At 45.8% G+C, this 13,488-nt stretch overlaps 5 protein-coding genes across 5 annotated transcripts; 2 read left to right on the top strand and 3 right to left on the bottom strand.

Annotated features, from left to right (window-relative positions):
* Positions 1 to 234: 234 nt before the first annotated feature.
* F5Y00DRAFT_223935 (amino acid transporter) lies at positions 235 to 2,740 on the top strand. The gene is made up of 7 exons (XM_048005929.1): positions 235 to 596; positions 652 to 700; positions 758 to 1,224; positions 1,282 to 1,355; positions 1,440 to 1,557; positions 1,678 to 2,308; positions 2,380 to 2,740. The coding sequence occupies exons 1-7, from the start codon at positions 411 to 413 to the stop codon at positions 2,424 to 2,426; spliced, it is 1,572 nt and encodes a 523-aa protein (XP_047869823.1). The 5' UTR covers positions 235 to 410; the 3' UTR covers positions 2,427 to 2,740.
* A 4-nt stretch (positions 2,741 to 2,744) lies between these two features.
* F5Y00DRAFT_223938 (MFS general substrate transporter) lies at positions 2,745 to 5,375 on the bottom strand. Its single transcript, XM_048005930.1, has 6 exons — positions 5,013 to 5,375; positions 4,600 to 4,928; positions 4,361 to 4,541; positions 4,060 to 4,292; positions 3,338 to 4,001; positions 2,745 to 3,189 (listed from the first exon to the last, which is right to left on the bottom strand). Exons 2-6 carry the CDS (start codon positions 4,897 to 4,899, stop codon positions 2,819 to 2,821), a joined length of 1,749 nt encoding a protein of 582 aa, XP_047869824.1. The 5' UTR covers positions 4,900 to 4,928; positions 5,013 to 5,375; the 3' UTR covers positions 2,745 to 2,818.
* A 1,301-nt stretch (positions 5,376 to 6,676) lies between these two features.
* On the bottom strand, positions 6,677 to 7,728 carry F5Y00DRAFT_269253 (histidine phosphatase superfamily). The gene has a single exon (XM_048012410.1). The coding sequence runs from the start codon at positions 7,671 to 7,673 to the stop codon at positions 6,897 to 6,899; it is 777 nt and encodes a 258-aa protein (XP_047869825.1). The 5' UTR covers positions 7,674 to 7,728; the 3' UTR covers positions 6,677 to 6,896.
* A 179-nt stretch (positions 7,729 to 7,907) lies between these two features.
* F5Y00DRAFT_223941 (3-oxo-5-alpha-steroid 4-dehydrogenase) lies at positions 7,908 to 9,846 on the bottom strand. Its single transcript, XM_048005931.1, has 2 exons — positions 9,073 to 9,846; positions 7,908 to 9,019 (listed from the first exon to the last, which is right to left on the bottom strand). The coding sequence occupies exons 1-2, from the start codon at positions 9,151 to 9,153 to the stop codon at positions 8,243 to 8,245; spliced, it is 858 nt and encodes a 285-aa protein (XP_047869826.1). The 5' UTR covers positions 9,154 to 9,846; the 3' UTR covers positions 7,908 to 8,242.
* A 201-nt stretch (positions 9,847 to 10,047) lies between these two features.
* On the top strand, positions 10,048 to 13,422 carry F5Y00DRAFT_223943 (uncharacterized protein). The gene has a single exon (XM_048005932.1). The coding sequence runs from the start codon at positions 10,404 to 10,406 to the stop codon at positions 13,212 to 13,214; it is 2,811 nt and encodes a 936-aa protein (XP_047869827.1). The 5' UTR covers positions 10,048 to 10,403; the 3' UTR covers positions 13,215 to 13,422.
* Positions 13,423 to 13,488: the final 66 nt, after the last annotated feature.

The raw sequence follows: 13,488 nt of genomic DNA on the forward strand, positions 1-13,488 counted from the left end.
GTATTACATTCATCTCCAGGGGCGTTATCTATCTAACTGTTACTCCTGCTGTTACCACAGGTTACTATAGCAATGATAAGGGCGGGCGATGCCAAGACATAAAGCAATGCCTCTCAGACAAACTGGCCATCTTCACCAGGAATAGTTAAGTGAATAATACTTCTATTGTGCTTATCTATAGACTCCGAACCTCCGCGAATGGCTTGAAGCTATGCGCCTATTGCGCCTGAGGTAGATAAGCTGAAATGAGCAGCTTAAATGCCTTAGGTACCTATAAAGGTAGGTATATTTCCGTGATAGCAACCTGATGATTAAGATCTTGTGTTTCTCAACTTCAAGTTCTCATAACATCCTCCCACCCCCACCCCCAGTCAAGTAGACCTAATAAGTGGACTTGATCGTATATCATAATGAGTTCTATCAAGGAAAAGATTCCCCAGGCTGGCTTGCCCAGCGTCGTGGATTTCGAACAGGGACATACGCAACTCGGAACGATACATGATGTACAAAACCTCACGATGCTTGGCTACAAGCCAGAGCTACGACGCAACCGATCCATGTTTACTTTATTATTCCAATCCTTAGCGATCGCTGCCGTAAGTCTAAACCAATCGAATAATTAACTTGGGTAGATATCTGAAATATATCCAGATACCATATGGCTTCGGCGGTCCTCTAATCAGCGCTATCTATGGCGGTGGTGAGTGGCTAATCATCGCGTTACATGTCCGTCCTCATATTAACGCTTAGTTGTCAGGCCAACTGCCAATGTTTCTCGGATGGATTGTGGTTTTAATCCTCGGCGAATGCATCGCTCTATCACTAGGCGAACTGGCCTCTCGATATCCGACGTCAGCAGGCCCTTATTATTGGAGCTTCCAGCTCGCTAGCCCGAGATATCGGACAGGTCTCTCCTTCATCTCCGGCTGGACATGGCTTATCGGAAATTGGACCATCACTCTGTCGGTCAACTTTGGGTTCGCGTCTATGCTGGCTGCGGCAGTGTCATTGTACATGCCAGACTTCACTATAGAGGCCTGGCAACTCTTGCTTATCTTCTATGCCGTGTGTATTCTTACGTTCTTTTTAGTTGCCTATGGCAATAAAATTCTCCCACTAGTCGACACGATATGTGCTATATTTACAGCCATTAGCATCGTCGTTACTTGCATCTGCCTCTCCGTAAAAGCAGATGTCGGCAGACATTCTCCCAGCTACACTTTGGTAGGAAATCTATGCACAGTGCTATGGAGGAAGATATACTGAGAACTTCGTCCATAGGGGCATTACGATACGTCGCTCTCTGGCTGGGACGGCTTTTCGTTTTGGATTGGGATCTTACCTTCGGCCTATACGTGAGTTTGTTTAATCATCTTTCTCGAGTTACGATAGCTTTCTCTTTTGATCTTTGCGAACATTGCAAGCTCATGGCAATCCAGGTTTTCGGCTATTGGGATGATCTCGTCAATGGCAGAGGAATGCGGTGATCCCACGGTTAAGCTACCAAACGCGATATCTCTTTGCATACCGGTTGGTGGTATTGCTGGGTTATTCTTTGTAAGTACCCACCTTCTCAATTCAACAGTCTATGAATATTAGGCGAATATAACGGCCATTAGACACCTTATATATGCCTACCTAGGTATAAAACTTTACTAAGTACATTCATATGACCAGATAATTCCCCTATGCGCAACATTGCCCGACTTGGCAGATGTAATCACAGCGCCAGTAGGCCAAGCATTGCCGTATATCTTTGGAAAAGTCATGGGGTCGCCTGGAGGTGGACTCGCTCTTACTTTACTTGTCCTTATAATCACCTTATTCTGCTCAATCTCCATTACTTGTGCGGCATCGAGATGTACGTGGGCCTTCGCACGGGACAATGCCATTCCACTTGCTCGCCTCTGGTCGAAGATAGACGAACGCCACGGCACGCCGATCTGGGCACTTGTGCTTACTACGCTCATTGAGATGCTCCTTGGACTAATCAACCTGGGATCTTCATCGGCATTTCTTGCCTTTGTGTCAGTTGGCGTTATATCCCTTGCCGTATCTTACGGGATACCTATTGCTATATCACTATTTCATAATCGCAAGGAAGTCAATAGCGCCAAGTGGACCATGGGGAAATACTTAGGATTGGTGGTTAATTTGCTCGCGATACTTTGGATTGTTTTCGAAGTAGTATTGTTTTCTATGCCTACCGTCTTGCCGGTCACCGAGGTTAATATGAACTACGCGATTGTAGTCTTCGTTGGATTTATGGTTCTTAGCGCGATATGGTATGCCATATATGCTCGGAAAGGTAAGCATTTCGACCACCCTTTCAGGCACTCTTCCTACAATCATAATACTAACACGGTATACTCGCTACAGTGTATCGAGGACCTCCAGAATCAGATGGGCTCGCTATCGATTCTTAGTTGAAAGCACTGCTTACCTTACGACCAAGGGTTAGAATGGAGCGGGCGAGCCAAAAAGAAAAAAGGGGTATTCATAGTAGTAAGAAATCCCTTGATGAATAACAATGGATATAATTCGTAGAAGTAGGCTTCAAGGTGAAATTAATTAGGTAGATAGGTAGTTAGAAGTGGTATGGTCCAACCTTTCTAGTTTAGAATTCCGTCTTACAGGATTTCCTTTTCATACAAACTAATAGTTATATTACTATTTACCTAATAAGCTTCCTTAGTATCTATCAAGGGCCACTCTTATTCCGCCGGAGGGGGTTTCCGACAAGGTAGTTAGAAGTTCTAATTATATGTACATACTATATCTTGGGTAGTATTAGCTGTATTAGGTACCTACCTACCTCTTAGACTTCAATCTCCTTTTCATCTGCAACGCCGTTATTACCAAGCACCCTGGCTTTCTTCTGTCTCTCCTCCTCATTCTTCCGCTCCATCTCAAGCTTTCGTTCTTTCAACGCGATGCAAAATTTAGATCTTGCTCGAATATCCTCACCCTTCCAGATAAAGATAAAAGGTATAACGGACATAAGTAGACTCAAACCCCCGAGTAAACTGCAGGCCCCACTGACTCCTAACCGCGCGAACATAGGTGTTGTCGCTAGCGGAAGAACAACTGCGAATACAGAGCGGCAAGAACTAGCAGCTGCATTCGCGCTCGCTGCGAAGATCTCATAAGCATCTGTGAGGTAGTTCAGCAGTGCCATGAATATCAACACTGTGATGATTGAAGTTAGCAATGTCCATATTCCGAAACCATAAACGTGGCCGTGGACCATAGAGGCTGTCTCATTTCCTTATCCTTTATGCTTAATGGGATAGAATATTGGCAGTGGGACAATTATGAGAATTGGGAATGCACATACTATAACCTCCGCCAAAAGGAATACCAGCTAGCATTGGCACAACAAATGGCACGTTTGTTCGCGATGACCATCCAAGCCAGAATAAGGATATCGCAAATAAGGGTCCTCCCAAACATGCTAATGGGACCCGACGATATTCCTCCACCTGTGACCATGGAGTACCACGGGCTTTGGCGTTAAAAACTATGCGATCATACCCGAAGAATATAGGGACGGAAAGAAGTGCACCGACACCAACGGGCAGGTAGCATAAACCAGTGACTCCAGGAGATAGACCATAAATATCCTGGAATATAATTGGGAACGCTTGAAATGACATATAAAAGATTGTGTAGACTAATGAAAGATAGAGACACGTCGCTGTCACAATAAGTTCGGTTAATATCATACGGATGGGCCGTGTTAAGACTCTGGTGAACAGCTGTTTATAGTCATGCGGCTCAAGCTCTGAAGCGGAGTAAACCTGGGCTTTAGGGTCTGCCTTTCGAATTTTTGCCGCCCTTTGGCTAAGGAGAACCGGCGCGTAAGTCTCGGGGAGGAAAAATGCCATTATTAACGTCACTCCAGCAATCATAAGGCCGATCCAGAAGGTCCATCGCCAACCGATACTTGTCGAGCAGAAACCGGATATGATTGGAGCTAATAGGGGCCCTAAGGCAGTCATCTTCAAATAGGAATCAGCTCTAGGCCAGCAAAGGTACATATTCGGATTAGATACTCACGGCCATAAAGCATGCCATAGCTCGACCACGTGTGACTGGATCATTAAATAAGTCCGCCAGAATCCCACTGACTACTGCAATCGGCGCGCTGGCACATGCTCCCACGAAAAATCGAAATACAAGCATCGCTGGCCAATTCGGAGCGAGGGCACAGGCCAGAGTCCAGATTACGTACATTATGAAGCATCCCGTAGAGATATTTCGGCGTCCAAGATGTTCGCTTAGCGGCCCCCCTGAGAACGAGAGGTTAGATAACAAGATCCTCTCGCGTGGTGGGGAGGCGCCATTGAGATTCACTCACAGAAAATGGGCCCAAACACATAGCCTAGGAGATACGTAGATATTGGAAGGACAAATTGTGTTTGATTAGTAACTCCCCATTCTTTTGTCATATAAGGGATAGCCATACTTGGCAGAGAACTGCCCAAGGTGCTATTGGCAACCGTAGCCATTGACGATGTGACAATGAAGGTCTTCCGCCCCTATGAATGGGGTTAGCGTCGCCAAAACAGAGCATAACTCAAGGGGGAATATACTGACTAGAGACCAATTGTAGGGATTTTCTTTGTCGTTAACCTCCCATGATATGATCGTTTTTCCTTCGGAACCTTGGAACTGGCTTGGGTCTGGCGTATCGTCCGTCGGTACTCTGTTGTCTTCTTCTTCTACCTTGTATCTGGCTTCCACATCTTGATTACTGATACTCTGAACAAGTTCTGCGAAATGATTTAGACCGCTGTCAAGCCTGCGGATGCTCCTATAACTCGGCGAAGAGGCATTCGTAGCCACGTGGTCTAGTTGCGGCCTGAGACCTGTCTGTGTTGCGCTTGGATCTGTCATAACCGGAACGGGATGGCCTGAAGGTTCCGCTGGCGAAGTTGTCAATGTTGGAAGACTCTAGGGGTAGGTAGTAGAGGCTAAAAGGTTTAGCTATAGAGACGAGAGTTTGATACCTATAACAAACAGAAAAACTTGACCGGCGGGAATTGCGGCCACGGAAAGGGTTGACCGAAGTTTTTATGGGCCGCGATTTTTCTATAATGCCGACGCATGGCGACGCCGGACGCGAAGGGCGCACGCACCGTGACGATCATCTTACCGAACTTGGTAACAATGCATATCCTACATTAATTATTGCGGTGAGAACAAGAAGCCCACGCCCTTCAACAGTCACTTAGACCCCCAAGTATCTAAGGAACAAAAACGGATACTCTCCAATAGTCCAACAAAGTATAATTGAGTCCTGAATTCCATTATAGGCTTCGTCAGGTCTATTACCCTGGGAATATGGATAGTGTTTACTTTCATACCGACACTTCGGGAATTGTGTATTAGTGATGACCCTTGTATTTCTCTGACAGGGGCAAAGTCAACTGAAAATAATGTACAGTACCACTATTTTCTGAATGATTTGTTAATTGTAACCCTGGTAATTATTTCTACATATGTGTCGGCTCTGATCGGTAAGTATCCCCACTCAACACCATCTTCCCAGGTTTCTGGAGCCGCGATGTACGGCAGACGGTGTGGGTGTGGGGTAACTCGAGTGCGACAAGACAAGCTCAATAACGATGATTGGCTCATTTTAAGGCGATAACCCATCGATGATGGCTCGTTTATGCATTTGTTGACATCCCCAAGGCTATTCCCGTAGCCGGGTATCGTTCGGATTGTGGAGTCATTTGCACTTTTTGAAATATAACAGGGGCCTCACAACGATCAAGAAAAGGTTACAGTGGATCGGTTTAACGTGAATCCGATTTAAAAAGAACCAATCACATGTTACCGATGTCGGATTTTAGATCAAAAGAGCGTTGCCATTGGTCCGATCAAAACAACATTCATCGGGAAGAGGGTAGTAATCAATCAAGTTGGGCAGAAATTCTAAAATAGACTCTTAAACTGCCCGAAAGCGAGAGTTTTACCATTCCATTAAGAACTATGGTAACTAGATGGGTTTTTGTAAACTGCTCATAGCGAAGTCGGCGTGCGACAAGAAGCTACTTCACTATCGCTACCATAGCTTTGTATTCTAATTCTATACCTACCTTATAGCCGGATTATGAGTCGAGTTTCAATGAGCTGAAACATGCCTAAGTAGACTATAAAGACAATAACTAACGACAAGTGTAAAGCAATAACTATAGTTTTATTGTCTTTACCGAGTTACATCTCAAAGAACTTAGTTAACGGGAACATTAATAAGTTTATTATAACTTCATTAGATCCTTAAACCATTAGAATATCCAATACAAAAACCTTTATTCTAATCTAAGATAGACTCACGGTTCCTCGTTAACAAGCGGAATTTATACTTTTACTAGCACTTTAGTTAATAATATAAAACTTTTCGTTGGGAAAAGTCGACACCATTCACATCTACTTACTAGTTAGTTATAAACACCCTTCGGGTTCAAGCAGAGATATAGGAACCGGGATAGGTAATCTCCATTATGATTACTATTGGATCTCATTTCTGGATTATAAGCTTAATTACGTTTGTTAGGATAAAGGTGGAAATTTTAACGATTCACGTGGAGGTCAGCCTCTGAAAATTAGACTGGGCATATCAGGTAAACTACCAAGAGATTCAAAGCTGTACTAACGCCCAAATCAGGTTTTTTATTTTGTTTTTTATTCTAGAGTTCCTTAGCTAGAGGATAACTATCAAGGTATGGCTAATCCCGCCTTTTTCTCGTTAAAACTCAGCGACATCAGTCATATTAGTATCTAACGGCCTTAGGAGATTTATGGGATTTGGAGCTCGCCATCATCATCAGAAGCGCCAACCAAAGATGTCCATCCTAGCACAATCGGGATGTAGAAATTCATGTTATTTATGGTGCTTGGGGAGCTGGTGGTAACAGGCTTGATTTTCGCTCAGCCCTATCGAGTACGCGGCTTATTATGGCATTCCGGCCGGCTACGTTTTGAGTTGGCTGCGGCCTCGTAGCTCCGCGTCGTTGGAGACTTTGGTCAGTTTCTACAAGCGCAGCAATATCATCAGTTCCTTTTAAGTCACTGAACGTGTACGACCGCCATTCCGCATTGCGGAAGAATCTTGTTCCACCGGAGTAGTCACCAGTTAAAAATGGTATAAATATTGAGTGAGTAACAACAGCGATGTGTATGTCATGGTTACCAGGTTGGCCTTCTACGCTCTGGAGCATGGACACGGCACGTTCTCGAATAACCCTTCTCGCTCGCTGGGCGCGCTCTGCAATTTGCGTTGGGTCTGAAGACAATGCTGTAGTTGTTCGGTACCAATGATCGTCAAGATTATCTGTATTGATTATGGGTCCGTACTCCTGTTCGAGTGTTTTAAGATCCACTCCCACATTGCACGGAAGGTTACCAGGCTCTTGTAGATCCGCGAGTAATTGAGGGCGTAATCCACCAGCGACAAAACTTCCAAAACAAATTAAAGCAGTTTGAATAGTTCGTCTTTGCGGCGATGAAATAATAGCGTCAATGGCGAAAGGAAATGTTTGTTGCACACGTGCACATTGCTGCAGCCCCTCTGCGGTGAGATGGGGGTCGGGCGTCATACGAGCCTGGACTGTTACATTGTGAGGGCCTTGGGCGTGGCGAATTACATGAATTGTTACAGACATGATTGCGATTCAACTCTATGTTTTTGGGGTAGATTGATTCCAAGAGTGAAGGAGGTTGGTGCAGTATGAGATTAATATTCATACGAAGTTATATTTTCTTTTTTCTTTTTTTCAACTTCGACGGGATACTTCTTGCTTCTTATAGTTTTCCTAGATTTTGCAATCATTGTTATTGTTGAATAACAACTCGGCTGTATTCTGAAGCTAGCGGCATAATTGTACAACAATATTCAAGGTGGGTTTGCATAAAGACATAGTTATTCAGAAAGAATCATATTGTGTCATTGGTATCCAAGGTAAGGTATTAAGTTAGTACGGAGGCATAGAAGGAAGCGTATCGATTATAAATGATATAGGTATAAATTTAAGAAATATTGCGGGGGTTGCAACTGATTAATGATAGAGAGTTTTTAAAGTTAAAACATCGTGCTATTCTTGAACTGTTCTGAACGCTTGCAAATCAGTATATGATATGTACACCTACCTCCTAGGTAACCTCCTAGGTAGTAGCTATATGCCCCGAGAAGGTCCTAATTGAAGGGCCTCGGATTAAATGACGCGCACCGCTATTAGTAGATTCCGGGAATAATGACGTATTTTCCCTTAATTTTATCATCGCCGAACTTTTCCTTATACCATTTCCCACCAGATACAGCGCGGGGTAGCATGGCGAAAAATTCGTTAATTAAGAAGGACCTCGCAGGGGTGCAGGAGATGCCGGCGGCGATCCAGTATCCGAGCCACTCGACCCATTCCATGAAGTAGTGGGGATAAAGCATATACTTGAACAGCCCATTCTGTGGAACTTCGTAATGCTTTTCGACGGTTTTGCCCTGATGCTTCAATTTTGCCTGGCGTCGAAGTTCACTTCGGCGTATCTCGCGTAATTCCTCGTCGGAGAAGTAGTTTGCAGCGAGTCCAACGTAGAAGAGGACAAGACCGACTGAGAATTGCAGAACAGACCAGTTCTGGGCTTTCCATTCTTCCTGGGTGGTTGGGCCATAGGCTGCTAGCCAGCTGCCTATGCAGGTGGCGTTGCATAGTTGGAAGATGATAGCATTACTCCAGACAAGCACGTGGATGGGAGACATAGACGGCTGGATGATAGGGAAGATAACGGCACGGTAAGTGTAATGAATAACGAAGAGGCCAGCGAGGACTTTGTTCTGCCACGGTAGGTCCTCAATGCCGTGTTTAGCTGGAAGCGTGCTCATAATATATAAGAGAGTGGTAAAGCCGGGAACCTCCATCGTGGCCCAGGCAATTCGTCCAGGCAGATTGAACTTGCTCTGAACTGAGGTTTTCCCCATGCCATACCACGAAGTAATCCATTGGAAAGATGCCAACTGAGTGAAAAATTAGTACTGCTACATGGAAGAGCCGGACGACACAAACCTACCAGAGGGTAAAGTTTCCACCAAAATAGGATTTTCTCGTAGTTTTCTTGGCTAGCTGGGAGCCAATCTTGAACAATGGCCATGGTGAGTAGCTTCGCGATCAAGAGCGATTCGAATATCTGAGATGAGTAGTTTGTTACTAAATGAGATATGGGATTCTGAAGCTAGCCTCGTGAACACATCGGAGAGGGGATTTTAGAGGATGAATATTACTATAGGTATGTATCATTTATCATTAAGTGATTTCATCGATGTAACATGAAATTGGTATCCGAAATAAGGATGGTCTGATGTCTGATCGGAAGATGGCGAAATTGAATGTCCGACACTGCCTATTCTGAATAGGTCGTCTTGTTTTACTTTGCCTTGTCTTGCCTTGCTTTGCCCACCTAAGGTTAGTGTAGTTATGTCATTACATGCATGCACATAATGGATCAGATACATATCACATACATAGTGTATGTAGTAACCCCCTGAACCCCACACTCCACTCTGATGGAACGCGGGGAGCGTATGTAAGTGCTTGCGTTGGTAGAAGATAGACAAGTCAGAGAGTTTAATAGTGCGTATCGAATATATTGAAAACTTGAATGTTGAGATTGTTCAAATGGGGAGAAATGTTACCGAGGGCTAAAATAGGTTAAATCTAATGAATTCATACCAGGCAACCAGGTACATTAGGTAGTATTTACCCAAGCCTGGAACCTTGTAAGTTGTCACGGTTAAAAAGCGCCGTGCTAAGTGTGGCTGAGTTTGTAAATACTCATGGCTTAAAGGTTAGGTAGTAGGTAGCTGACGACCGAGCTTAGCTATGCGCCACCGCCACTATTCGTACCTCTTGATTGCCAAGATCGTCTGGTTCCTACCTACCTAAACCTATGTAGGTAGTGTCTGCCTACACTAACGAATCAGCTCTTTTCTAGTGACGTTGCATCATTTGCTAGCCGTTTGCTTCAGATTTAACTCAAACCGCTAAAGTACCGAGCGCCGAACTCTCAGTTCTACTACCTATTCGCTTTGATCGGCCTCTTAAGATATAAACACTAGAAACGATATATAAAGCCCTTGCAACCCTTAAGCTTGTATTCTCTGATTGAAGTCTTACTCCGAGAGCTTTTTCAAATTCTTCCCTCACTGGCGCAACCATTCTACCTATGCGATCATAACGGTGATGACGCAATCTCGAGCTTTATGATTATTAGTTAACCATTCCATATTCCATATTAGCGAGATTACCTGCTCGAACCGTCTATCAATCAACTTTGTCAACTTTGACCCGAGATTGTCTGGGAGATAGCCAACTCGGCCGTATTAACTTGGCCGAAATAACACCATGGTCGCACGAAAGCCGCTTCCTGACAGTTCCTCGGCGAACACCAATACACCTCCACCCGCGGTTAGCATACAAGGTGTAAGACAGGAACTGTGGCCTCCTAGCGATTCCGAATCAGAATCAGCCAGAGCGTGGGCGAGGGAGGATCCCGTAATATCTCACCACAGTGACACAAACCCTGCGGCTTCGGGGAGCCATAATACATCACAGGATATACCCCACGCCCTTCAACCTGGAGCTACCTATCGTCCTGACGAAGCAAATCCCTGGGATGATCGCGATAAAAATAACGGCGCCGATCCTGTAACAGAGCCTAAAGTTAAACTAGATGAAATGCCAAAAGCTCTGTGGCCAGGAGGTACGCGATTCGAAACGAATCCTTTCAAACGGAAGCCAGTGCAGGCCAACCCGGCTATTCAAGATAATCAAGATAGCCAAGAATCATCGGCAACGTCTGCGAATCCTCCTTCGGCGCCCCCACTTACTTCTGTGCCCACAGGCGCATTATCTCAACTACACATTTCCGAACCCGAAACGAATACAAATCCCTGGCAGCCGGCGCTTGGTGATTCTAGGCCCTCTAATCCTTTACAGCCAGTACCGCCCCTACCCGATCAGGAGTCTAAGAGCAATGTGTGGGACTCGGGTTTGCCTTCGAGAGAGACTTCTACAGGACCTGTGTCAAATTCCCCCGCCCTACTGCCTTTACATACTGGGGGGGAATCTCAACCATGGGTAGATACGTCTCCAAATCCTCCGCTACAACCAATGCCAGAGAGGTCCCGAGAGGCGGAAGAAATGCTCGATGACCAGCATGCCTGGGATGATCTTGGGCCTAGTAATAAGGGTAAACAACCGGAGTTACAAGGGTCACACGTACACTCAGAGACCGTCGACGGCTGGAATCTAATTGACCATGAGCCAATACCAGAACCGGGCCCGGGGACTCTATCCAAGCAAAGTACTTGGGAGAACTTCATGGATGCAGATGGCGAAAGACCAAAGGAAGAAACGGCTCCTACGACGACAGCTCCTCTAAGGGTAACTGCTACAGAGGTGCCACCGATGTTACCACCGCGGCGAGCGTCGACCGAAGTACCGCCACCACAGCCACCCAGAAAGCAGTCACCAGGCGCTACAAATAAATCGGAAACATACCAGATTAAAAATATCAACTGGATTGATGCTACGGCGGCTAAGAATCCTCGTAGGTCGCCTATACTTGTACAAAACGCTAATGGCCCTTGTCCTCTGGTTGCGCTCGTGAATGCGCTTACCCTGACGACGCCTGCTAACCAGACGAATTCGAATCTTGTCGAGACTCTAAGATCTCGCGAACAAATTAGTTTGAATTTCCTCCTTGAAGCTGTGGTCGATGAGCTTATGACCCACCGACATACCAACCCGGAGGTGTCCTTGCCAGATATGACGGAACTATATGCATTTCTTAAAGGTCTCCACACCGGTATGAACGTCAATCCACGGTTTATCCCGAGTTCTGAGTCTTCTCCCTTGCATATCCAAAAATCAACCCACGAAAATCTTACCCCAGGGACCTTTGAAAATACGCGAGACATGAGGCTCTATGCTACGTTTTCCATCCCCTTGATACACGGCTGGTTACCACCGAAGGATGACCCGGTATACGATTCCTTCACCAGACAAGCATCTTCATACGATGATGCGCAGAGCATATTGTTTCGAGAAGAAGAACTCGAAGACAAGCTCAGCAATTCCGAGATGGGCCTGACTGAGCAGGAGCAGCAGCTGTACCAAGACATCATCATCATAAAATCTTTTCTTAGTACCTCGGCAACACAACTCACTCCATGGGGCCTCGAGGTGATTACAAAAGCTATTCGACCTGGGACGGTGTCAATCCTGTTTCGGAATGACCACTTTTCTACTCTATACCGACATCCCCAGACGAAAAGATTATTTACCTTGGTAACAGATGCAGGGTATTATACACACGATGAGATCGTTTGGGAGTCACTAGTAGATGTCCGCGGCGAACGGACTGAGTTTTTTTCCGGCGATTTCCGCATAGTTGGAGGGCCTCAGCACCAACGATCATCCGGAAGTATTACAGGTGCCTGGAATGGAGAGGGAGGCTCAAGTAGCAATTCTCACGGGAACGGATGGCAAACAGTTAGTAATCGGCGATCACGGAATAGCCGGGTTAGCGAACCGGATCCTAGCACGTCTGTTTCACCGAAACATGAGCAGGAAGATCGAGATTTGGCTTTAGCTTTACAGTTACAAGAAGAAGAAGAGGAACGACATCGCGCAGAACAAGCAGCTCGCCGTCGTGAGAGTCAACTGTCTGAGCAATTTATCGAGCAGCAAGGCCGGCAAGGTGCCCCAACCCGCGGAGGTCACAATCAACGTGGTTCTATTGCTAGGGGCAGCAATGCTCCATTGCCGCCAGCTAGGACTAGCTCGGCTAACCAATCAACAAGCACGGTGGCGAGTCGAGGAAGGCCGGTACAGCAAGTTAGGTCCTTAATTCCGCCGGCTTCGACAACCCACCGGCCCGGAGATGAACACGCGGACGATGCACCACCAAGTTATGAGCAAGCTTCCAAGTCGACCCCGTACGTGCCACCCGCAGGGCATCCGAGCCATCCAGAGAGTAGTCCAAGTAGTCCGAGCGCAACTCCTAGAGGAAGATCTGCATTGAGTGGGCAGAACAGCGCTGGACCTAGTACACCAGGGAGGAGACGCCAGAGTACACCCCCTGTTCCTACTGGAAATACCTCCTCGGCAGGAGGGGGCAAAGAAAAAGAAAAAGAGTGTAAAATGATGTAATGAGATGCCATCATGCTACACACACTTAACTTGCTTTACACTGCGATAGGATTACATGGTTATTAGATACGGTGTTTGTTGGTTATGGGCTACACGTGGCCTTGTGGGAATCATAGGTTATGGGAATTGTATTATTAAGGGAATTAGCAGAGTACCGGTCATTTTCTGACGAGTTTACGCAGGGAATATATGATTATATCCTCATTCATCCAATATACGCGAAGTGAGTCCAATTGCTTAAGCACCGGCGTTCCTCGGGTTGTTTTCTTCGCAG

This window comes from Daldinia vernicosa, assembly GCF_022497035.1.
Source record: "Daldinia vernicosa strain CBS 139.73 unplaced genomic scaffold F5Y00scaffold_2, whole genome shotgun sequence".
Classification (NCBI taxonomy): domain Eukaryota; kingdom Fungi; phylum Ascomycota; class Sordariomycetes; order Xylariales; family Hypoxylaceae; genus Daldinia; species Daldinia vernicosa.

Bases quoted from the DNA above. Each gene is read 5' to 3' on its own strand.
- F5Y00DRAFT_223943 (XM_048005932.1), top strand. From the start codon at position 10,404: ATGGTCGCACGAAAGCCGCTTCCTGACAGTTCCTCGGCGAACACCAAT.
- F5Y00DRAFT_223938 (XM_048005930.1), bottom strand. From the start codon at position 4,899: ATGACAGATCCAAGCGCAACACAGACAGGTCTCAGGCCGCAACTAGAC. The intron at 4,293-4,360 runs GTGAGTGAATCT...TCTCGTTCTCAG, and splicing joins TGTGTTTGGGCCCATTTTCT to GGGGGCCGCTAAGCGAACAT. The intron at 3,190-3,337 runs GTATGTGCATTC...CAATCATCACAG, and splicing joins TCCTTTTGGCGGAGGTTATA to TGTTGATATTCATGGCACTG.
- F5Y00DRAFT_269253 (XM_048012410.1), bottom strand. From the start codon at position 7,673: ATGTCTGTAACAATTCATGTAATTCGCCACGCCCAAGGCCCTCACAAT.
- F5Y00DRAFT_223941 (XM_048005931.1), bottom strand. From the start codon at position 9,153: ATGGCCATTGTTCAAGATTGGCTCCCAGCTAGCCAAGAAAACTACGAG. The intron at 9,020-9,072 runs GTAGGTTTGTGT...TTTTTCACTCAG, and splicing joins GGTGGAAACTTTACCCTCTG to TTGGCATCTTTCCAATGGAT.
- F5Y00DRAFT_223935 (XM_048005929.1), top strand. From the start codon at position 411: ATGAGTTCTATCAAGGAAAAGATTCCCCAGGCTGGCTTGCCCAGCGTC. The intron at 701-757 runs GTGAGTGGCTAA...CTTAGTTGTCAG, and splicing joins CAGCGCTATCTATGGCGGTG to GCCAACTGCCAATGTTTCTC. The intron at 1,356-1,439 runs GTGAGTTTGTTT...ATGGCAATCCAG, and splicing joins ATCTTACCTTCGGCCTATAC to GTTTTCGGCTATTGGGATGA.